Source organism: Ostrea edulis, chromosome 6 (genome assembly GCF_947568905.1).
Source record: "Ostrea edulis chromosome 6, xbOstEdul1.1, whole genome shotgun sequence".
NCBI classification, from domain to species: Eukaryota; Metazoa; Mollusca; class Bivalvia; order Ostreida; family Ostreidae; genus Ostrea; species Ostrea edulis.
Window position 1 is genome coordinate 10732900 of NC_079169.1, and position 26555 is coordinate 10759454.

At 36.8% G+C, this 26555-nt stretch overlaps 2 protein-coding genes across 2 annotated transcripts; both read left to right on the top strand.

Annotated features, from left to right (window-relative positions):
• Nucleotides 1–1452: 1452 nt before the first annotated feature.
• On the top strand, nt 1453–10202 carry LOC125645512 (protocadherin Fat 2-like). The gene is made up of 16 exons (XM_056141793.1): nt 1453–1523; nt 1662–1669; nt 2093–2257; nt 2606–2727; nt 2964–3141; nt 4276–4437; nt 4536–4673; nt 4827–4949; nt 5393–5578; nt 6544–6746; nt 6841–6967; nt 7113–7547; nt 9136–9352; nt 9447–9478; nt 9931–10003; nt 10086–10202. The coding sequence occupies exons 1-16, from the start codon at nt 1453–1455 to the stop codon at nt 10099–10101; spliced, it is 2256 nt and encodes a 751-aa protein (XP_055997768.1). The 3' UTR covers nt 10102–10202.
• A 4974-nt stretch (nt 10203–15176) lies between these two features.
• LOC125648101 (uncharacterized) lies at nt 15177–25231 on the top strand. Its single transcript, XM_056141531.1, has 7 exons — nt 15177–15272; nt 15397–15531; nt 15939–15995; nt 17824–17865; nt 18568–18660; nt 18865–18955; nt 23635–25231. Exons 1-7 carry the CDS (start codon nt 15257–15259, stop codon nt 23960–23962), a joined length of 762 nt encoding a protein of 253 aa, XP_055997506.1. The 5' UTR covers nt 15177–15256; the 3' UTR covers nt 23963–25231.
• Nucleotides 25232–26555: the final 1324 nt, after the last annotated feature.

Here is a 26555-nt window from a genome sequence, read left to right on the forward strand (position 1 = left end):
GATAATGTCATGTCTGCTGTTTTCCATTCGTTCCCGTGATAACGTCCTGTCTGGTGTTTCCCATGATAACGTCCTGTCTGCTGTTTTCCATTCGTTCCCGTGATAACGTCCTGTCTGCTGTTTCTCATGATAACGTCCTGTCTGCTGTTTCCCGTGATAACGTCCTGTCCGCTGTTTCCTGTGATAATGTCATGTCTGCTGTTTTCCATTCGTTCCCGTGATAACGTCCTGTCTGGTGTTTCCCATGATAACGTCCTGTCTGCTGTTTCCCATTCGTTCCCGTGATAACGTCCTGTCTGCTGTTTCTCATGATAACGTCCTGTCTGCTGTTTCCCATGATAACGTCCTGTCTGCTGTTTCCCGTAATAACGTCCTGTCTGCTGTTTCCCATGATAACGTCCTGTCTGCTGTTTCTCATGATAACGTCCTGTATGCTGTTTCCCGTAATAACGTCCTGTCTGCTGTTTCCCATGATAATGTCCTGTCTGCTGTTTCCCATGATAATGTCCTGTCTGTTGTTTCTCATGATAACGTCCTGTCTGCTGTTTCTCATGATAACGTCCTGTCTGCTGTTTCCCGTAATAACGTCCTGTCTGCTGTTTCCGATGCCTACGTCCTGTCTGCTGGTTTTCATGATAAACTTTCCATTCGTTCCCATCCCTGTGCTTCCATCACTAAACGTTTGGCTTTTCCGTGTCTCTTCTTACGTTTCCCATTGGATTTGTTTTCACCCCAGATTGCTACGCTCCTCCCAGCTCTTTCTTGGTGATGTTCTCTGTATCAATTTTTCAATGGCTGCTCTCTTAAAAATACTCTGACACCCGAACCTGCTCTCTGTCTACTGCGCCAGTTGCTGAAAATTTTCTCCCAATAGTTGTCCACCTATCTCATCCGATTTTCCCATCCTTAGTCTCCCTTACAATATTTGTTCACCTATCTCATCTGATTTTCCCATCCATAGTCTCCCTCACAATATTTGTCCACCTATCTCATCTGATTTTCCCATCCTTAGTCTCCCTTACAATATTTGTCCACCTATCTCATCTGATTTTCCCATCCTTAGTCTCCCTTACAATATTTGTCCACCTATCTAATCTGATTTTTTCCATCCTTAGTCTCCCTTACAATGAGTACAACTTTGGTCTTGTCAATCTTGAATTAATGGAAGAAAGATAGGGCGTTTTTCTGTTTTGCTTGACTTGGTCAAAGTCATTGTAAAACATAAAATTTTGGACTGCTAAGATTGATTGACTATTGTTTAACGTCCCTCTTGAGAATATTTCACTCATATGGAGATGTCACCACTGCCGGTGAAGGGCCGCAAAATGTAGGTCTATGCTCGGTGTTTACGGCCTTTGAGCAGGGGGATATCTTTATCGTGTCACACCTGCTGTGACACGGGACCTCGGTTTTTGCGGTCTCATCCGAAGGACCACCCCATTGACTGCTAAGATGATCGCTACAATATCAAACTCAGTAGGACTGTGGGCCGATCAGTTTTCTAGTCTCCCTCGCGGAAGGCTGTGAGAAGTTTGCTCATCTTACAGCTGGTTCTCGTGCCGGAATGATTTTGTGTGTTCTCACGGAGTGTGATTGAGTCACGCGTCGTTGTCTCCATGTTATTTGAAATGTGTGTTGTTACTGCTATCGGATTACTTTAGAGTGAAAGGTGAAGATAACAAACAGTGATCAATCTCAAAACTTCTATAAGCAATACAAAATAGAGAGTTGGGCAAACACGGACCCCTGGATATAACAGGTGAGATCAGATGCCTAGGAGAAATGAGCATTCCCTTTCGACCGGTCACATCCGTCGCAAGCCCTATATCCCGATCAGGCAAACGGAGTTATCCGTAGTCAAAATCAGTGTGCCAAGAACGGCCTAACAATCGGTATGAAACACGCCATACAGCGTTTGACCCAATGATAGATTGTATTGGCAAACTAGATCGTTATAATGGCCATAGAGTTTGCGAAATGCTGACTTTAAACGAGACTGTTGGACCCCCCCCCCCCTGCATCAACTTGTTTGTCATTAGAAATGTGTATTTCATTGGGCGAATTTGTAAGACAAATATAATTTTATATTAAGACGTTGCACCAACATTTACAAACCTTCCAACAACCAGGACGTACTCGGACAAAACTCCCGCCACAACAATAATGACCGTCACCGCAGCAGACGGTAACTCTGGAGACCAGGCGACGCTCTCCGTCACCCTGACGACAAACATTGACAAGTTCGACGTGTCCTCAAGTACGTAGAAACAGTCATCGACAAAATATTACTTCTAATACCGTTCTGGATTTGCTAATTTTTACATGTCCTAGAGATACAGATTTTTGAAGGAGCAATGGAATTTTTAAAGAGATGTTTCTAGCATGTGGTAATGCTATTTGGTCAATAAAGAAAATAGATCCTGGCTCTTATTCATCCAGTAGACATAGAAAGAATTCCAATCAATGATGAATACTGTAAAAAGTACTGTAAAATCATTAACTTTAGGTGTTTTCGTGGTATGGACACACAAATGTACTTCTATCAAACCACGAACATTTTAACACATGACAATAAATATCTTTAACGTTTTCACTGGGCAATCAGATTCAATAGCGCCAAAAGCCAGTTGGACGTGGTCGGTGGGAATCTATGACGTCAGCGTTGTTGTGATGGATCAGTGTGGGAATTCTGCATCTTCTACTCTAAAAATCGTCATAGAAAACACTGTAGGTTGGAAGCGTTCTTCATATTCCATTTTTATGTAATACTTTAAAAACTTCATGAAAAGAAGGTCTTATTGATTAAAAAACGATATCCAATTTGTTTTATTTACTTTGTATCGGAATAATGATTTTGTAAGTGATTGATTTGAAATGTTACTTTTCATACAAAATCATCAATATTCATGCATGTATCTCTTGACTGTAAAGATTGCTTGTCTTAAACAATGTACATTTGTCAGGCCCCTGAGATCTCAAACCTCCCATCAGCCTCGGACCTATCAGAGGACATCACATCGGAGGCTAAGCTACAGGACCTTGCCGTAACAGATGTACAAACATACACATGCGCCATTAATGACGTCACACCATCATCCGGAATATCGAAGTTTATTTTGAAGCAGGCGTCGGGCACGACGGGTATGTAGCAGTGGGAGTTTTATAACGTGCCAACACGTACAGATACACGGGCCCCCGTTTTTAAAGTCATATCCAAAAGACCTGTGATTCTCATTTCTAAATGTCGAGCGTTTTGCGAAGGAGCAATCACTACCTATATTTATGCGGCCATGGTACAAGCGTGGATCGAACTCACGACCTCCCGGTCACGAGTTGAACACTCTACCACTGAGTTGGTTTCGTCATTGAAATTATCTACTCTATTGATTATTAATCATTATTGGTTATTCGTATTGTTTTTCACTTAAAATCTATGGATGGAGTATTGGACTTCGTTGATATATGCATACCAGGTAAAATAGCAATTATGATAAAAACAGCGATAATATATTCATCAAAAGTAAATCTATCCTAATACAAGGTGAAGATAACGAACAGTGATCAATCTCATAACGTTATTGTGTATATTCATGAAGGAACATATATCGAGCGACAAGTATCCTCGGGGACAGACTGTCCACCAGCAGAGATACAAACTCGATGGTTAAATGGAAGGTGAAGATAACGAACAGTGATCAATCTCATAACGTTATTGTGTATATTCATGAAGGAACATATATCGAGCGACAAGTATCCTCGGGGACAGACTGTCCACCAGCAGAGATATAATACAATGAGTATTGGAATATGAATAATACTATGAAGAGACATTATTTGTCGAAATGCGCATCTGGTGCATCAAAATTGGTACCGTATAAGTTTTACATTATGACCCCTGGGTCGAGGCCTCTGCTGGTGGACTGTTAATCCCCGAGGGTCTCTACAGCCCAGTAGCTAAGTACTTCGTTACTAGCTTGAAAATGCGGATGTACATTTAATTGCTGTTATAACATTTAGAAATTCATTTCAAAATTAAGGATTATCTCCCTCATGCATAGCTCTTATCCTTGGACGAATTTGGCTCCACTTGTTTGGCACGCTGGTTTTGGCTATATTTAGCTCTAAAACTTCATAGTTATTTCGGATTTCAAACATTTCGGTTGAGCATCACTGAAGAGACATTATTTGTCGAAATGCGCATCTGGTGCATCAAAATTGGTACCGTATAAGTTTTACATGATAGAGAGAATAAGGTTAATTTCTTCTCTCTTGCAGTATATTCGATATATTCTACGGAAAACCCGGACTTGAAATATTCTCTAGTTTCCCAGTACAAGATAAATGTCACGTGTACAGATCTATACAGTGTGACGTCATGGGGAGAGTTCACTGTCAACATTATTCCGAATAAACCGCCGGTATTGGACAAACTGCCAGGTACGGCAATTGTGTATCTTATTTCAAATTAAACGAAAATTACGTTTTGAAAAAATTGGGTTAACAATCTTTATGTTGGTTGATATTTTTTGGCTTAGCAACACAGGCCATATCAGCCAAAACCACTGCAACTGGGACAGAGGTCTTCAGCGCCTTGGCAACGGATCCCGATTCCAGTCAGATATTCTACAACAAAACATGCTCCCCTAGTCCATGTCCATTTGAAATCTATGGAGGTATATCGGATAAATAGATAGATAGAGAGGACTGGTAACACCATGTATGATGATGCTTGCGTTGTTTATTCTTCTTCAACCTCCTACCTTCTACATTCGTCTATTAGAATCTTTATATGTTCTTAAAACAGCTAAAACAATATATACCTTTAGATGGAAAGATAAAGGCCATAGAAGATCTTTTGTTACACAAAGTTCCAGCTTATGATGTGTATGTTTATGCTTACGATGGACGCACGCTTGTTGGACCAGAAACTCTCACTATCAATATAAACGGTAGGTATTTATGCAGCATTAGATTCACCGAACTTGTCCATACTTAATTTGCTTAACTGTATACTGTATGCCTTCATACAAATCAATGTTGAGTTCATGAATGCGTATGTTTTCATACGTAATTGCTTGATTAAAAAAAAACCCCACCATAATTATACTCTACATTGAATATATTTATTTTTTCTTTGAATCAAGATTGGGCAGGAAAGTATTATTTCTTTATCATGTACCATATTAGTTTCTTTAATAAAGGTATTGTTAAAACAAATTTATTTTCATGAATTGTTTTCACAGTATAGAGAACGTACGCACACACACACATATATAGTACTCAGATATATAAAGCAATATTCAGTCTGAGCAGATCCTTATCACAATCTACAGTGCTTGACAAAATTACTAAGGCACGTCTACTTATAAATTCTGACTTCCTTCTTCCTCAGATATCAACCACGTTCCTGTTATCAACAACTTACCCACTTCTACAATAACTGTACCGGAGAATACCGTTGTGGGGACCGGTGTCTTCACCGTCAAAGTGACGGACCAGGACCCTACTGACACACACACGTACACGGCTACCTTCAGTCCGGCGGAGGGACAGGCCTACTTCACAGTGGACGCTAACAGTGCGTGACCATATGTAGCAGTTCATCTACTCAAAATAGAATATAAAAAATAAAGCGATAAATTTAGATATTTTATTGAAAGTACATGTAGACATTAACGACAAACTGACAACTCAACTGTATGGCAAACGGGATTATTTCAGGTTCTCCATCGTCAACTTCCCATATTCATGTAGCAAAAATTTCATTATCACCTGCATATGGTGTTTATATCTCTCAACTGATTCGATACGCAAGAGCTTGTTGTACGTATAACCAGTTTTTAAATCGAGGCAAGCTACTTGCAAACAAGTTGATGGTACAGGGATTTCAATAGTCTCGATTGAAGTCAGCATTTCGCAAATTCTATGGTCGTTGTAATGATCTAGTTCATCAATACAACCTATCATTGGGACAAATGCTGTCTGACGTGTTTCATACAGATTGTTAGGCCGTTCTTGTCACACTGATTTTGACTACGGATAACGCCGTTTGCCTGATCAAGATATAGGGCTCACGGCGGTTGTGACCGGTCGACAGGGGATGATTACTCCTCCTAGGCACCTGATCCCACCTCTGGTGTGTCTAGGGGTTCGTGTTTGCCCAACTATCTATTTTGTATTGCTTATTGGAGTTATGAGATTGATCACTGTTCGTTAACTTCACCTTTCATGAAGAAGTACAATATTCTATCAGTAACTGTGTGTCAGAGGGAAATACTGAATATCTATTAGAATACAGTCAGTGTTTTGATTTAAAACAAAGAGTTTACAATTATTAGCATCTAGTGTATCATTATTAGGTGTGATACAGTATCAATAATGTAAATAAGCCCCCCCCCCCCCCCCCCCAGCACTCTTAAGGAATAATCGTACTAAAAATGTATGGACCCTGATTAGATTAGAGCTACCATGTATATGATAAAACCTGATAAAACCCATAGATGTGCTATTTCAATTTCATTTGATTTTCTTTTTCATTTGAAGCTGGGGAAATTTCTGTGAAAAGCAGTCTTGATTATGAAACCCTTCGCACACAGAATAAACTGACGTTTGACGTCACAATAACGACAAATGATGGAAGGGAGAATTCCATCTCCAAACAGATAACATTCCTGGTCACTGACGTCAACGAACAACAAACTGGCTTTGTTAAATCGCTGTATACCATAGAAACGGGAGAAGGACAGGTAAAGAAATATTTGCTCTTTCATGAAAACGTCAAGAAATCTAAATGTAAGCAAAAAGGCAAAAATGCTGAAAATTACCGTTTCTTTTCTGAAGTCGGGGAATGTCTTGGCCAATCCATTTGCTGGTACACAAGTTCTGGAACCCGATTTCTATGATTCTCAAACCTTCACATTGGACTGTGGAGCCAACCAGGGGAAATTCCGCATGGATTCAAGTACAGGTGGTTTTCATGAATTTCTTACTCGATAATATTTCCTTCAATAAAGCCTAACTGAAGTTAGACCAACATTATGTTAATACCACTTTTTATCCGTTTTAAATTATGTTATGTACATCATCACCAAATGATTTATTTATAAAAATAGGTCAAATAACCCAATCGGTGGAATATGATCTAGACTCTGCAGGGAAGGAACAGGAAGTAGTTACTTGCACTGTTAGAGCGACGGACAAGGGCGGACACAGTGTCACAACGCAACTGTCAATCATTGTGAATGAAATCAATGACAATCCACCTGTCCTCGACAAGGGAAGCTACTCGTACTTTGTCTCACAATGCACACCAGTTGGTTCAGCAATAGCTCAAGTTATCACCACAGACAAGGACATTAAGCCAGAGCACAAAGACGTGACCTTCACCCTTACGCCAGGGGCGGGATTTCTGGTAGGAAATGATGGGAAAATCCACGTTGGTCAGGATTTGTGCAATGTTCCTGTTGGCACGAAATATGACCTCACACTAACGGCAGCTAACGCCGATGGGTTGACGGACACCGCTCCAGTTACCATTGTTATCACTGGTATGCAATTTGTGATAAAGTCCGACTTTAAGGCTCTTATTCGCATTAACACACGGTCTGTTATTCCATAAGCACATCAAGAAACACTTGTATATCCTCTGATTTAAAACGGATTTACTGAGGGAAACGTTATATTTCCAAAATTCTTTGACATTCTTTATATTGTTAACTGGTGCCAGACCTTGGTAGTTGATGGTATATATAATATTATCGCCGTCTATCTCGGGAATACCTGCCTTTATGGTTAGATTGATTTGCTCTTCTCGGTCAGTGTGTTGTCCGCTCAATATCTTAAGAACCTTATGCTTGAAAGACATCAAACTGGTTATATTGGTGTTCCCTAAAAAGTAGATAACCCTTATTTATTTTGACGTCAGAAGGCCATGGGTGAATCTACTTTAGACACAGGAAGATATTGTCCACTTAATAACGTAGACATCCGATTTGCTTGACGGTCATCGAACTTGTTACACTGGTACATACTAAAAAGGTAGATAACTCCTATTGATAGAGGTCACAAGGTCAAAGGTCTATGGTCAAACTGCCCTGGACGTACAAAAATAGTGTCCGCTTAATATCTTGTGAACCCTGTGATGACAGACATCAAACTCGGTACACTAGTATCCCTAAAACAAATGACCTTATTGGTTTTAAAGTCACAAGGCCAAAGGTAATGACTCAAATGTAGATATCTCTGTCACAGGTTTACCGTTATGTTGACGGCAATCTTCTCCATTTACCACCATTGTTGTTACGTTCCCGGCCGCCTTCACTTTGTTAAAGCTTTAATGTTTAAGATTGGCTGCCTTCACTACACCTTTATCCCTTTATCTACAGCTGTCTTCCCTAAGTGAAGCTTTATTGTTATTTCTACCACTGTCTTCACTAGGTTGGAGATATATCGTTTTAAGTCGGCTGTTTTATCTGATTCAAATCTATATAGTTATTTCTACGACCGTCTATGATGCAGGTTGATCGTTATGTCCCCAACTTCAATGTTAAGTATAAATGTTTTCAGATTTTCAGACACTGGGCCTATGCCACAACTTTATTGCAATTTTCTTATTCACCATTCCTATGTTTCTGACCGTATGTCACAGTCCTTTGAGGGCCTCCGTGGCTGAGTGGTTGGAGCATTGCACTCAACATCACACGGCCTATCACCTCTGGTCGGCGCGGGTTCGAATCCCGCTCGCGCCAGTAAGTGAGAAAGTTCCCCAGTTTACTTGCGGAAGGTCGGTGATCTCTTCCCAGGTACATTGTATCTGGGTTCTCTCTTCCACCAATAAAAAAACTGGGCGCCACCAGATAACTGAAAAATTGTTGGGTGTGGCGGAAAACATCAATCAATCAATCAACCACAGTCCCTTGTTTTATATATCTGTTTATGTTGTTTCTGGTCTGTACATCACAACAATAAATTTATGTCTCCAGCCACACCACATTTCTTACGACATAACTGTCCCCAGTCACCTTTTTATATAATAGATTTATAGTTGTGTTCGCAGTTCTCATCACTGTTAAATCTTATTGTTATTGCACCAGCCATCTTCCGTATATCTCAGGTTTATTATTATATCCCCTGTAGATCCTACGACCACGACCTCCACTACCTCAACTACCACTACCACAACGACAGCGCCACCTTCGGACGGAACAGGCACTTCAAGGAACGACTTCTTTGATAACCCAGAAAATCTGGCCTGGTTTATCCCTGCTGTACTGCTAGCAGCTCTATTGATGTTGCTCTTCATTTACTTTCTGTACAAGTGTTTTCGTCACCCAGGGTCCTTGTCTCGAGTTTGGTATGTGGTATATCATCATATTCTGTTCTGATGAACCTCCTTTTTCCTAATTCATTATCTTGTCCGAAATATCATATTTACTTTTGATTTACAGCTGTAAAAGGAAAACTTCGCCCAGACGAAAAGGTATAGTGCAACACAAACTGTGGGCGGTGAGTTAGGGGATAAGGCGTTCGCTTAGTGACAGGGAGATTGTGGGTTCGAGTTCTGCTTGTGATTTATGCAAGTGTTGACTTAAGACGTTGAACAAACGTAGCAACGCTCGATATTTGAATGCAAGAGTTGGATGTCTTTCGGATAAGACATTAAAGCAAAAGTTTCGTGTCGCGTCAGGCGGTGGTACGATAAAGAACTTCCACTGCTATGGCCCTAGAAAAAAGCATAGGTCTCTAAATTTACGGCTCTCAAACTACAGCTGTTGACATCTCAAAATGGATTTAAAGGGACATAAAGGAAAAATAGTCAAAGAAAGAAGGAATAGTTGCTTATAAATAACTATTTGGGGATAAAATTAGAATTTAAAAATTCATGGGAAAGACGCTGCCGTTTATATTTGTGTTTGAATTTTTTGGTTGCAGTAAAAGAACCACAAAAGATTGAAGGGAAATATGAATGGAATGTGTGGTCTCATTCTGACTATACAGACAACAAGTAAGTTCTCAGTTTCATCGGAATGATTTGTTTTGGGGTGGAAGATAAAGGGATTCTTTACAATTTCTTTTTCTATTTCCAGGATAGAGATGCGCTAACGTTACATTCAAGTGGATTATGCATTGAATAATGCGAGATTCGTTGGCTAGAGCATGCTACTGAAAGCAAAATGGGACGCTTTTTTAAATTATCATTTTTATTTCATGAATTTGTTTAATATATTAATGTATATATTGCCTTGACTCCATTTTATAGAGAATTTGATAAGGAAATAGTGTATACATGTCTATATATATATATATATATATATATATATATATACATGTATATGTATATATATATATATATATATATATATATATATATATATATATATATATATGTGTGTGTGTGTGTGTGTGTATATATATATCACCATAATATCAATTCCTAGAATTATTATCAAAGAGCCCCATTTTATTTAAGGTATGGCTACTCTGTATTATTGTCTCAAAAATACACTAACATTCTTTGTACATCATCATCACATTTCTGCACCCAATGTATAGAAACACATTGTAGAAATATTCCACGTCTTGTCACTAGTTTTTATGTTTCCTTTGGATTGAAAAAATCCGTTATGAACTTTAAAAGAGGTTGAATTATCATTTAAAAACATGTGCTCATTCACGACTATTGAAGTGGTCCAAGTAATTCAGATGTGGTCTGACTCTATATTGAGTTCTCAATTCAACATTTTAATTAGGCCAAATCACCTGACTAGACTTCATTCTGTAAGTTACTTCTTTACTGATAGGGCATCTTGACCCCTTTTATAGAATATGAAACGGCTCTTTAAACCACAGCAGGTCATGGATGATATTCCCCCTAAAACATAGAGACAAAGGAATAGATGCCGTCATCATAGGCAACATTCTTCATCATAAGAGTTCAGTCAAGTATTCCAACATATTTCAAATTCAAGTCGACACCCTGTATTACTTACAAATACACTTCTACTATTGCATCCAAACTTGTTCATTATAAACAAACTTTGCAGTGCCTAGATATAGAACATCTCATACGTAATCCATCTGCGTGTTTTTGTTCTTTGTCTTTTTCCAACTATAGTCCGGCTCTCATTACTGATGATGTTGATAAACTTGAATAAAAGGTCCTATATACAGATAACCTCGTTCTTTCAATTGGCTACAGAACTTCATCTCTATTATGAAAATTATGCCAGACGATGGGCTAAATATGAAAATGAAGAACTTGATACATTGTCAGAATGGATTAAAAGTATAAGAGGAATATTAAATTCCGCATTAGACACATTATTTCAAAATTAAGGATTATCTCCCTCATCCTTAGACGAATTTGGCTCCAGTCTTTGGCACTCTGTTTTTCCTTTTCGTTATTACAAGTTTATTGTTATTTCGGATTTCCAAAATTTCGGCTTGAGCATTACTGAAGAGACATTATTTGACGAAATGTGCATCTGGTGCAATAAAATTAGTACCGTATAAGTTTTACATTATAGGAGTTATCAAAATAAATGTACGTACCATCTATCCTTTTGTGCCTAGTAAACAAGAAGTGAGAAAAGAATTAATTAGGTTACACGATATGGTTCGTCCATACAACCTATCATTGGGTCAAATACTGTCTGACATGTTTCATACCGATTGTTAGGTCGTTCTTGGCACACTGATTTTGACTGCAGATAACTCCGTTTACCAGATCAGGATATAGGGCTCATGACGGGTGTGACCGGTCGACGGGGGATGCTTATTCCTCCCAGGCGCCTGATCCCATATCTGGTGTGTCCAGGGGTCCGTGTTTGCCCAACTATCTATTTTGTATTGCTTATAGGAGTTATGAGATTGATCACTGTTCGTTATTTTCACCATTCATGAGGAATATGTTTTGAGTCCAGATGACAAAACTTGTAACAATATTGTCTTTGTTTGTAATGCTCATTATAACAACTACTTTAAACGAACTTGGCATTCATTCGACCTTTGGTAATCGTACTTATACTCCAAATGCCCTTTCAAAAGACGAAATTCTTCAAAACCATGCTTCAGTTTTAGACACATTTAATATCCCAGTCAATGGGTCAGATGAATATGAGATACGGTACCGTACCTATACTGCATGTGACCTTATGAATGTACAAAAACTTGAGACTTTTCAAAGAGATTTGAAGACTCATGTGTGATTTTGATTTTTTTAATGTGTATTTACTATTTTCCCCATGAGCATTTATGCCAATAGTATTTTAGTTTTTGCTATTTTCCTACGCTGTTTTAGAAACCTGGTATATTTTTGTGTTTATTGTTGGGAGGATTTGATCTAAGTATTTTTAGTGTAGTATAAAGCACTTTAGAGTACTTTTTAGATAAGGCGCTAATAATCTGCATAGTGCTCTACCAAAAATTAGCTATCGATCTTAATTTTTGTTGTTATAATTTTACAGATGATAAGATCTTATGTGAAACTGTCATTTAATTGTGTTTTATTGTTGCACATTCCTCTTCTTATCCTTGTAAAGCGGCTTGGAATGATTTGTTTTATATGAGGCGCTATATATATATATATCATCCTACTTTTACTCCAATTGCCCTTTCAAAAGATGAAATTCTTCAAAATTCTGTTTCTGTTTTAGACACATTTAATATCCCAGTCAATGGGTCGGATGGATATGAATTATCGCACCTACACTGGATTCCTAAACTTCACAAAACCCTTACAAAGATACATTGCTGGATCGAGTAAATCTTATATCTAGCACCTATCTTTGCTCCTCACTAAAATACAAACAGCTGTGTAGGAGAACCTTTAAACGCACTGTGCCACAACATATGCCAGAAGTGGTGTAAATCAAATGTGGATTCTAAATTGTTTTAAAAGAACCTTTAGTAAATTTGAAATTGCAAACGTTTTCTCAAATTAACAACATCAAAACGTATGACTTTTCAACACTTTACATGATCGTTTCTCATGATAAATCAAAAACTAGACTTTTTGAAATCACAAATAGTTGATTCTTCATCAAAAATGGAAACAAGAAACATTTGTATTGAGTGATCATAACATTTGAAAATTACTTTGTTAAATACCACTCTGATTCTGCACACAGATACTCTGAATTTGCAATAAAAATATGCCAGGGTTCCTCATTAAATAATATCTTCATAGTCTTTGTTAATCAGGTCTTCCAACAGTCAGTTGGAATTCCCATTAACACGAATTGTGCTCCTTTGTTAGCTTTGACCTGTTTTTATATTCTTATGAAACAGAGTTTATTCAAAAGCTTTTACGTGAAAAGAAAAAATCTCTTGATGTAGCCTTCAACGCAACATTTGTATATAGACAACGTTTTATCTATTAACAATAATAACTTTCATTCATAGGTCGATTCGATATATCCCTGTGAGTTTGAGATAAAAGACACCACAGAGTCCTCCACATCTGCTTCGTACTTAGATATTTTATACAAAATGAATATTAACGGCAAACTAACAACTTTATGACAAATGAGATAATGTCAGATTATCCATCGTCAACTTCCCATATTTATGTAGCAATATTCCATTATCAACTGCATATGGTGTTTATATCTCTCAACTGATTCGATAAACAAGAGCTTGTTCTGCGTATGATCAATTTTTAAATCAAGACAGGCTACTGACAAACATGTTGATGTCACAGGGGTTTTGCTTAGAGTCAGCATTTTGCAAATTTTATGATCGTTATAATGATCTAGTTTGCCAATACAACATATCATTGGGGCAAATGTTGTCTGACGAGTTTCAAACAAATTATTAGGTAGTTTTTGGTGCAATTTTTTATCTACGGACTGCTCCGTTTACCTGATCAAGACATGGACTCAAAGAGGGTGTGACTGATCGAAAGGCGATACTTACTCCTCCTAGACGTGTGGTCCCACCTCTGGTATATCCAGGGGTCCGTGTTTGCCCAAATTCTTAATTTTGTATTTCTTATAAGAGTTACGAGATTTATAACTGTTCGTTGCAAGAATATATCAATATAAGGCCTCAACTGTGCGCCGTAAATCGAAGGATTTTATAAGGGGTAGATCTGTAGCTTTCTGATCTGTCCCAATATTTTATCGGAGAGGAACAGTTGTGCGGCTAGTTCTGCGTATGATCAGTTTTTCAATCGACTGACGAATAAGTTGATGTTACAGGAGTAGAACAGTCTCGTTAAAAATAAGTATTTCGCAGATTCTATGATCTTTATTTATAACAATCTAATTTTCAAATACAACCCGTCATTAGGTAGAATATTGTCAGATGTGTTTCATAGCAATTGTTAGACCTTTCTTAACCACGGATTACCAGATTAAGGCACTTGATATATTTATAAAAATTCCTCCCTCAAGGTACCCCACAATTGGTTCCGTATTGTGTCGTTCCGCAAAGTACGAATAGCCATCCTAATTAGTTAAACTGTCATTATAGGTAAAATTATAGGATCAATTACAAATATATATAATATTTAATTGCTGTGATAAAATTTGGAAATTCTTTTCAAAATTAAGGATTATCTCCCTCATGCATAAATCTGATCCTTAAACGAATTTGACTCCAGTCTTTGGCACTGTTTTTCCTCTTAGTTCTAACAAGTTTACTGTTATTTCGGATTTCCAAAATTTCGGCTTGAGCATCACTGAAGAAACATTATTTGTCGAAATGCGCAAAATTGGCACCGTATAAGCTTTACATATAACAAATCTTTATAGTATATGAAATTTGTATATTATTTCTATCTATAAGAATCATATACGTCATGTTGATAAAAGGAGGTTACTATGGCAAAGAGAGCGTCATAACTGACATTGAAAAGCAAAGCTGATATTTTCATATTAATTTCCCCTTCCTTGATTTGTGATGTATTGAAAAGAAATGTTCATGCATATACATTTTTTATTGATATGATCTTTCAAATTTGTATTAGTTAAAATCCAGAAAATGTTTAAAACCTTCATCAATTTTCTTCCGACAAACTATATTTAGATTTATATACGAGTATAGTAATATAAAACAAAAACAAAAAGTGGAGCGATGGAATGAAATTGTACAAACTATAACAACTTTCCGCGTATTATTTAGTAACGGGAAATTATCCAGAAAACCGTGTGTTTCCTAATCAATATGCGATGCTTAAATACATGGGGATATTACCACCTACCGCGTGGTTTTTATTTTTAGGAAATTAACTTCTCAAATTTAAAATTCTACAAATATGCATCCTTCTTTTGGTAAGCAATTCTTCATTTTGTCTTGTTATTAATAGTTAGCTGTAACATTTATTCATTTATTCTAAAAATTATTAACCCATGATGATTAATAGCATGCCGTAACATAATGTAATTCATCTCGAAGGGCAAAATGAATATGAACCTTGGTCGGCGTGGATAAGTTGTGGCAAGTCTGAAATTTGCAGAGGAAGAAATTGTTTGGGGAATTGTCTGAATGCCAAGATATTTCAACGAAAAGGCTGCAGGAACTCCAGTTGTGGTAATTGAAATTAAGACAACTTTGACAAAGAAGGAAGAATAGTGATCCGGAAAATAGATTTATTTTATAATCTTTATTTATAACCGCCTTTTAGAAAGCTGCGAGATGAAAGTTTAAAAGTTTATAACAGCGAAAGATTGGTAATGTTTCTTTATTCTTATGTGATCGATTTGTTAATTTACAATACAATGAAAGTACAATGTAAAACTAATTCATAGATAAGGTATCCGTAAATATTTACAAAACGTATAAGAAATATGTATTGTATTAAAATTTTATGGTGTTTTGATTATAAAGTAATGAATATGTGTTGAACTGTGAAAATATCTATTCTTGTTATACTTGCTATCACCGCTTCATTGTATTTATTTTATTGATTCTATCAAATATTGAATACTTTAAAATAGATGATCTGATATCTACAAAAGGGCAGACAGAACATCTTTCAACAGCCACATTTTTAGGTAAGCATTGACACTGATCTGCTCATTACTCTGTACTTACCGTATCTATCTTCATCATGACCTGGACTGATTCTTTGTATCTGTGAAAGATGAAGATAGCGAACAGTGATCAATCTTATAACTCCTATAAAGGTGAAGATAACAAACAGTGATCAATCTTATAACTCCTATAAAGGTGAAGATAACGAACAGTGATCAATCTTATAACTCCTGTGAAAGATGAAGATAGCGAACAGTGATCAACCTCATAACTCCTATAAAGATGAAGAGATAACGAACAGTGATCAATCTCATAACTCCTATAAAGGTGAAGATAGCGAACAGTGATCAATCTCATAACTCCTATAAGCAATACAAAATAGATAAATATAGTTGGGCAAACATGGACCCCAGGATATACCAGAGGTGGGATCAGGTGCCAAGAGGAGCAAGCATTCCCTGTCGACCGGTCACACCCGCCGCGAGCCCTATATCTTGATCAGGTAAACGGATTTATGCGTAGTCAAAATCAGTGTGCCAAGAACGGCCAAACAACCAGTATAAAACACGTCAGACGGCAATTGACCCAATGATAGGTTGTATAGGCAAACTAGATCGTTATAACGACCATATAATTTGCTACATATTGACTTTAAACGAGACTGTTCAAACTTCTGCACCATCAACTTGTTTTTCAGTAGCCTGCCTCGATTTAAAAACTGACCATACGCAGACCAAGCTCTTGCGTATCGAATCAGTTAAGAGATATAAACATCATATATAGGTGATAATGGAATATTACTAAATAAATATGGAAAGTTGACGAAACCCCTGTAACATCAACATGTTTGTCAGTAGGCTGCCTCGATTTAAAAACTGATCATACGTGGAACAAGCTTTTGCATATCGAATCAGTTGAGAGATATAAACACCATATGCAGATGATATTTGAATATTGCTACATATTGACATTATGAATCATATTTATGTTAAAATATCAGCATTACACATGTAATGTTACTGACTTACAAATAGGTACATTGATAGTTTACAAATTATATCAATTATATATTTTTACATCGGTCTAATGTTAGTGTATATTTATTAGGGATGACAACGAATATTCCATTATTCTTCAATACCACTAACGTTCGACTAATTCTTTTTTATTCGAATAGTCATTCCCCCCGTGGGGATCCAGGTTAGAATAGGTCCTCAGTACCCCTTGCTTGTCGTAAGATGCGACTAAATGGAACTGTCCTTCGGCTGAGACCGCAAAAACAGAGGCCCCGTGTCACAGCAGGTGTGGCACGATAAATATCCCTCCCTGCTCAAAGGCCGTAAACGCCGAGCATATGTCTAAATTTTGCAGCCCTTCACCGGCAATGGTCACGTTTCCATATGAGTGAAAGATTCTCTAGAGGGACGTTAAACAATACTTAATCAATCAATCAATCAATCAAATAGTCATTAAAACAATTGCATATACTGATAATGAACCAATTCAAATACATGTGTTTTAATGGATGAGGGTATCTAAAATGCCAGAATTTTGCATTTGATTTGAAATGTCATGCATGTTGTCTTAATTAATTGTCATATGGGAGGTTTGCATAGGCGGTCTACATAACGAGGACTTCTAGAGGTAACTAAACACTAATCGCTGCTAAATTACACCCGGGTGGTCCTGCTCAAGCTGTTATATACACTCAAGGTGTTTATCATGTTCATTCCATACATCGATGAGGTTCATTATGTATACTACTCAAAATTTGATAAGGATCACTAGGTTATATGTGTGTAATTTACCACTAACATGCGTTTCATTATGAATGGGTTTACGTTTCAGTGCAATCCGCTTCTTTGGAGGCTACTACTTCCGGTAGAATACGTGCGTATAAATGGTTTCCCTTGCTTTTTTCTTTTGCCTTATCTCTTTCTTGGTTTGTCACTGAATCATCTTTAATATCAGTCAGCCATTTTTTAATCGTTGTCTTCGTGTTCTCAAACTTTGTCTTCGTCATAATTCAAATTGTACACTACGGCACACTTACCAGGCCAGACTGAGACAAGAACTTCCTCCTATTTAATTACGTGATTACTATAGAAGTAAATAGATTACAAGTATGTTTCCCCGGTAAAAATCTTATGACTCCTTTTGAAAGTTTACCCTCGGACATTTTACTCTCTCTCTCTTTCTTTATTTCTCTCTCTCTCTCTAATATTTCGGTTGCTCGTTTACCAACTTGTAGTTCTGAATTTTTTCTGTTTCTGCATCACTTATTTTAGTCTATACATGTAATTGCAAAATCAACATTTCTGAGTTAATGAACTTCTGAATATTAGGTGTGATAATAAAATATTATCAAATTGAAAAAAAAAGATTTGTGTAGAATAATTTATCATTGAGTTTATCATTGTATCTCTGCTTGACATCATACTGATATCAACCCATTTCTGCTTGGACGTTAAACTATTCTTAGTAAACCTTGTCCCCAATCAAAAAATAAGACAGAATGGAAAGAAGAATTCATAGTTAGAAAACGGTGGTAGTTTGAATAAATGTGTATGACTATTTGACGTTGCATTATAGATTCACAAGAAACAACCACATCAGTGAATATGCCCAATGGCACCGAGCCTCATCAAAAGGACATCGTACAAATTATACCAACCTCCACTGCTGGTAAGTCAATCCATCTCTAATAATAACATTGTCAGCTTGTTTTTATTGCTTATAGCATCTTACTCATAAAGTCTGCAGCATTTGATCTGTTATGGTACATAGTGTCTCATCTCAATACATACAGCAAACCGACAATCGATTTGAATGCCTCTATTTCTCTTTTATGAAAGATTTATCCGGACATTGTTTTCTTATTTTGTCCAGGTATCGGTCTTCTTGTGACTTTGGGTCTGACCCTGTTGGTGATTTTTAACCTTGTCTTCACGCTCTATTTCTACCGTGCTTGGAAGAAAAGGTATACCCTTTCCCAATTACAAAGACAAGAAATTGGATATTCAATTTTATCATTTTTATTTATTAAAGTGAAAGGTTAAGACAACGAACAGTGATCAATCTCATAACACCTATAAGGAATACAAAATAAAGATTAACACGGGTCCCTGGATATACCAAAGATGGATCAGGTGTTATTAATTATAAGGATTTAATTAAGGCATACATGCCCCAATTTTTATGTTAGATTTTAATGAAGATATCATACCCTGGCATTCTATGAATGAAATGCCCCCCTCCCCCCAAAAAAACACCCTATTAACTATGCATAAAAAATTACGGTTGTAGAGATATCAATGAAAATATCTTTAAAAGACAATCGGTCTCTTTGAACACTTTCTTTTCGAAATGAGCCGAGTGCTGACCACGTGACTGCCTTATTGGCATACCACGTGCTATTTTCCCAGCAGTTCTTGGGTCTGTGCATATCCAACTACGCTATAGTGTTTTACATCTGATGGAAAATAATGAGTTTAGTCTGATAAACCCTTATTCTAATATCTACAGTCGGTGAACTCCTTAGAACTTACCAGCCCCATTGTTTACTTTTCGATCCCATGTAAAGAAGGCACGCGCGATGCATACATTACACATCATACAAATAAGGCCAACCGAAGATGTCAGAGAGTTAAAATAGTCAATCCTTTCATCTGGGATGAAATCAAATAATTTACGTTGCATAAGGTATTAAATTTTGCCATTATAGATACATTAAAGATATTAGTTTGGAAACAATTTTTTTTTTATTATTAGCACGTATGTACATGTACCTTTAAGCTTACCATGTCATGAACTAGATCAAATTATAAAATTAGTTTTAGATTTTTTTTTTAACCACAAAGGGTCTAAAGTAAACATTTCACAAAGATATTATTTTATTATAATGATCGAAAATAGTGAGAATATCTGGAGGAGATATCTCCACTCTATGTAATGAATTGTTGGTTCACAAAAATAAACGAAAATTAGATTAACTAGATTAAAGGAGTTTGTTAGGTCGTCTGAGTTACTTGGGTGACCCACTGCTAATAGTCTTTTTCCATCTTGTGTCGTGCGTTTCAATAATTGAACACTTTTAATTTCTTGATGATAGTCTTTCAATTCTTTTCAAAATCGCTATAAAGCATCTTTATAATAAGGGGGCATAAAATGTAAGTCGCATGATTCCTGCACCTACGGAGCTTTAGGTATTGTATAAACACGGCCATAAATTGATAAATTTTCGAAAATCTTCTTTACAACTGCACGTTTGCTGCATATCTACGTAGTCTTTGGTGATGGGACCTTTCAACAGTCTGCTGAAATTTCCATGAGCAGGAATTGTGCTCCTTTAGAAGGCAAAATGTATTCAAAGTTACTGACTGAGAAGAAGAAATATCTTTCTGTAGGCCTCAACTCGACATTTAGATATATCAACGACGTTTTATCTATTAACACTACTCATTTTCATACCTACAGTAAATGTGGAAAGTTATGCTTAGTTACACAAAGTCCACGATTACAAAATTTTCATGTAATCTAAACCTTCGCATACCATAGTTAAGCAATTTATGATACTAACATTACGAAATTAAACTCTTTTAAAAGTGTATTGTTTGCAACGGAAATATGCGTAATTAACAACACGCGGAAATATGCACGTTTACACAACTTTATTACAAACGGAATAACTTGAGAATCTCCCCTATTTATGTAGCTATATTTCAACTGCATGTGGTATTTATTAGACTTGATAAAGTCTCTATGTTTAATGACCAGTGCTCTCTTTAATACTTTTTAGCTCTTCTGAGCCGAAGGCTCAAAGAGCTAATCATATGGCCATATGTCTGGCGTGCGGTGTGCGTCAACTTTTTGGAAAAAGGGCTATATCTCAAAATCCCCTTGGCCAATTTTTGTCAAATTTGTCACAAGGTATCCTTGGTCCAAGGGCTTTTATTTGTACTAAAATTAGGGTTGTGACCCTTTAACAAGGGGAAATAATTAGGAAATGCAAACAAAAGTAGTGGTTGCTAAAAAATCTTCTCAAGAACCACTGGGCAAATTATCACTAAACTTATGCATAAGGATGAGGATAGGTTGTAGATAAAAAAAATTGTTCAAGGCATCATCCTGGGGCAAAGGGTGCGGTCTCAAGGTCACTTCAAAGTTGACCTTAGATTTTGTTTTGTTAAAACTTTGATATTTTGCTTAGTATAAGGATTAGGATCATCAAATTTTGTCAGTTGATGCATCTTAGGACCTAATATCATGTTGTCTCAAGAGTAGGTCATGGTGACCTACTTTTTGAATTTCTCAGGTAATTATTATTAAATGAATTTTGATGCTTATCTTGGACACTTTTAAGCCTATGATCATCAAAAGTTGTCAGTTGATGGATCATGGGACCTTGAACTGCGTCATGTGAAAAGTATGCCACCATGACCTACTTTCTGAATTTTATGGCTAATCATTTATGAATACATTTTAGGTTGTTATTTCAGATACTGAGAGGTTTAGAATCATCAAACCTTGTAAGTTGATACGTCTAGAGTCCTCGAAGCATATTCATAAAAAGTAGGTCACAGTGACCTACTTTTGAATTTTGCAGACATTCAAATTTCACATTTTCAATTTTAGATGCATATTTTGGACACTATGAAAGCTAGGATCATCAAACTTTGTCAGTTGATGCATCTTGAGTCTTCATAATTTGTTGACCAAAACAAAAAGTAGGTCACCGTGACCTACTTTTGGAATTTAACGGCTATATTTTAATATTTCAGATACTATTTGACTTACAATCATCAAATCATCAAACTTTGTCAGTTGATGGGTCTTGAGTCTTCAGAGTGTGTCGACCTACTTTTGGAATTTGACTTTCATATCTGAATATTTCAGATACTATTTGACTTCAATTATCAAACTTTGTCAGTTGATGCATCTTGAGTCTTTGGAGTGTGTCGACCAAAGGTAGGTCACTGTGGCCTTCTTTTGGAATTTGACGGCTATATTTGAATACTATTTGACTTGTCAGTTGATGCATCTTGAGTCTTCAGTGTGTCGACCAAAAGTAGGTCACCGTGACCTACTTTTGGACAGTTACATTTAAATTTTCAGGTACTATTTGACTTAACATCATCAAACTTTGTTAATTGATGAATCTTGGTTAGTGAGAATTTTTGCCTGTTCTACAATGTATCAGAAGAGCGATTGTAGGCCCATAGGTGTTGATGATGCCAAACATAGAGACTTGTAAACCCTGCAAAACCACGGACCAGAATACATATGTAGCGATATTCCATTTTCAACTGCATATGGTATTTATGTCTCACAACTGATCCGATATGCACGAGCAGGTACTGTGTGTGATCAATTCTTAAACCGAGGTAGCCTACTGACAAATAGGTTGATGTTACAGGGTTTCAACAGTTCCCTTTAAAGTCAGCATTTCGGAAATTCTGTGGTCGTTATAACGATCTAATTTACAAATACAATCTGTCATTAGGTCGAATGCTGGCTGACGTATTTCATATAAATTGTTATACTGTTCATTACACACTGATTTTGACTGCGGATAACTCCGTTTACCTGATCAAGATATATGGCTCACTGCGGGTGTGACCGGTCGACAGAAGATTCTTCCTCTGTCTAGGCACCTGATCCCACCTCTGGTTTGTCCAGAGATCCATGTTTTCCATACTCTTCATTTTTTTGTTCTTCAAAGAATTTATGAGATGGATAACTGTTCATCAATTTGTTAATATGTAAAAAAAAAAAAATTAAAAAAGGGGAAAAAAAGAAAAGAAAAAAGGAAAGACTAAATGCAAGAAGGCCTCCACCAGAATTATAAATTTCATGATCTCCGAGGTAAAGGTTCTAACTCCAGGGCTGGTACAAACTTGGCATGTAGTGTTTATGTGTGCAAAGCATTTAAATAATATCTTTAATGCTTTTGTTACTAAATTGAAATAGATATTTGGAAGGAACAGGTAGCCTTTTACCAAAGTTGTAGATTGCATGATCCCGGGGTAGGGGTTTGGTACCATGGTGGGGCAAAAATGGTCATAGTGGTTGTCTATCATTTGAGGACTTCTTTAATTTTGATTATACTTCATGTATATAAAAACTAATCGCATATTATTAAGGAAAAGCAGAAAGGGATGTGAAAGTTTGTAACTCTAGTGTTCTGACTCTAAGACGGATTTAGTATAGCCTGCTATATCATGTAAGTCTTTAAGTCAACAATACGAGTCCTTTCGGGTGCATAAATTTGTGTTCTGAAAATCTTGTTTGATACTTAATAAAAATATAGGGATCACGGTGGGTGTGACTGGTCGATAGGGTCCTAGGCACCTGATCCCACCTTTGGTATGTCCAGGGGCCCGAGTTTGTCCAACTCTTAATTTCGTATTCTTGATAGATGTTATAAGATTGCTCACTATTCGTTATCTTCATTTTTTCATACTGCCTCTAAATATTCAAATTTAACTAGATGGGCAGAACAAGAATATTATTATGAATTTCGCAGTCCCTGGATTAAGTGATATTTTTAACTACTACTCAGGTAACCGATTAGGCGTGTGAACCTCTTGTTAGTTTTAATTGTCTGTGAAATTATACTTTATATCTAGTGAACCACATCATACATTTTTTGCTTTAAAGACAAAAGGTGCGTTCCAGACAAAGCATGATTGAAATGTCACCTTATGATGGATTAAGGAGCATTCCCAGAGCGCAGAGGGAAGATTTATACTCCAACATCAGAGAGTCCCTCTTCACTGACGCTGGTACATACACAACCATCAGATCCAGAGATGGGGACGTTGACGGGACCATTTCAGATAGATCCAGGCTACTGCGAGTGGTGCCATCGCAACGAGGATGTAACCGGGAAAAGGTGAAGACCCTGACGACGCTTTTTGAATTGCATTCTAAGGATGTCAAACAAACATTGTCAGAAATGAAATCCGTGAATATCACTGGTGAGTGATTATGTGACGTATCCATGTTACTTTTATGATATACTATATGTGCAGTCGGAGGTGATACGCTTTTTAGTGTCATCATGAACAGACTCTACCAAATTCTACTAGTGTTGATCACATTTTGGTGAAAATAATAAATTATTGCATTTGCCTCAACACCACTGACAATGAATGCCGCTAATTTAATCGTACATACAACATGTTTATGTAGGTGCCACTGAGATGTAATGGGCTGACCCTAAAGGCCATGATCTATATCCAGACGTAGCAATCGTTGTGTTTTATTCTGGACTTTTATTTTATTGATGGTTGGCGGTATTCCTGTCGATGGATGTTGGGATCATATGCAAATATCAAATGAGAGACACCAAGAAGAGAAATATACAAGCCACTGTCCGTTATAGTTGACTTGCCAGTGTGTCAGTATAGATATCAAAAGTCTATATCTGATTTAACATGAGTGTTTAGCAATTAAAGACAAAGTGTTTGGTTTACAAATTACCAGTACTAATGTTTATAGTGGTAAATAGTAACTGAAAACGTTCATGTTCACACCTACAAGTGTGACAGCTTTTGTAGTCATACACAATATAATTGTTATTTGAAATACGATTAAATTATCAGGTTATAAAGTACAGGCCCTGATTTTTTTTTTATAGTTCTGGGTTTGTGGTTGTTGAATTAATTCTTTTTCCTTATTTCTTTCTTTTTTGGACTTTTAAGTGTTATAATCACCGGTCATTTATATCTTAGATTGAATCCACTTTCCATTGAAATTGGAGCTACATTGTGCTTACATGATGCTTACCAAGGTACTCCTCCTAGACACCTAACCCCACCTCTGGTGTGTCCAGTGGTCTGTGTTTACCCAACTATTTATTTTGTTGAGCATCACTGAAGAGACATTATTTGTCGAAATGCGCATCTGGTGCATCAAAATTGGTACCGTATAAGTTTTACATTATAGGAGTTATGCGACCGATCACTGTTCGTTATCTTCACCTTTCGTTGTTTTAATTCTTCAGTAATCACTGAGAACACTATTTTAGAATGTTTATTTACATATTTTTAACAATATTCTAGAAAGATATCTTGTACATGGACTATATTGTTGGTTTTTTGTTTGTTTGTATGTAGATTGTAGATATATATTTTGCACTAATGTCCATATTGTATATTTCATACTCTTGAAAATGATACCGTATGTTACAGTTGGATCAGTTATGCTATTAAAGGATCATGATATTGGTGTAAGTGTTACACTGAGAACTCTATTGTCTGTTTGTTTGTTTTACGTCCCTTCCAGAACATTCCACTCATGCTGATACTTCACCAGCTGTAGTTGTAGTATCACCATGTTGGTCTATACACGCCGCTCAGTGAGGGTTGTTCAGCGTGCTAAGGCACATTTTGACGTGGGATATCCACTGTTAAGGTCTCATCCAAAATACCGACCATTTACATTTCTACATGTCGAACATTTTGTGAAGGAGCAGTCAGAAACTATTTTAATGTCTTAGTCAAAATCTGAGTTGCGCTCTATCCCACGTGGGAATTCTTTAGGCATTCGGCCATTGTGACCGGTAAGGGCCACATTGTATACTAAAGACCGTGTCTTGGTTATAAATTGTACACCAATGACAATGTTGTAATCATATATTTTACACTGATGGGCATGTTGTAGTCATTTATCTCATTTGTACCACCGAGTATTCCCCAACTTACGGCTATGTTGTGACCGGTCTGTTGGTTAACGAAGCGGCGATATAGATGATCGAGGTTCGTTTTTGTATAATATCTCGATTCCTGGATATATTTTGCAAGAAAGCATATGGTTATGGAAGAAAGCATTAATTCAGAAATATGTGAAAACAATTATATTCACTGTACAATTTCTTGTTTTATCAAACACCTCAACACAATCCCGACGATCGGGGGGCACTACCGAGTGTCTATGAACAAACATCAGGACAACGCTTTGTTTTACCGTCAGTTTTATATTACCAATAATTACGTTTTATCTGTATGAGTTTATGCACATGCTGTCAGTAAATAAAACCAACTTGGTGATATCATAGCTCTCTCAAACGCCCATTGTATAGCACTTCCGGTCTGAACTACTTTTGAGATCATTCCCGCTTCAATATTCCCTAGATTGCTTTCCTGTTTAGCAAGAGGATACACGAATGAAAAAAACCATTAAATGATTTTTAAAAATCTTTTCAACAATAATTATAAAAATTCAAGCATTATGGTTTATCGAACAAAAGCTCATCTAACAAATTATCGGAAAAGCGGAACTGTATTTAGGCCCAACTATTTTTAAGACGTACCAGGAAATATTGTGTACAAAATTTGTGAGAGAATAGATATGCGCCCATTGATATAATGTAAGTCACATTTAATAGACATGTACACACAATAAACTAATACTCCAAAATTGTGATTAGAAAAGTAGCCAACAATTATTGTCAAGAGAAACCAGTCCATCCCGGCGGACTACACAAAGAGAAGGAACCAGTCCAGCCCGGTGTACTATACATAAGCAACCAGTCCAGCCCGGCGGACTATACACAGAGAAGGAACCAGTCCAGCCCG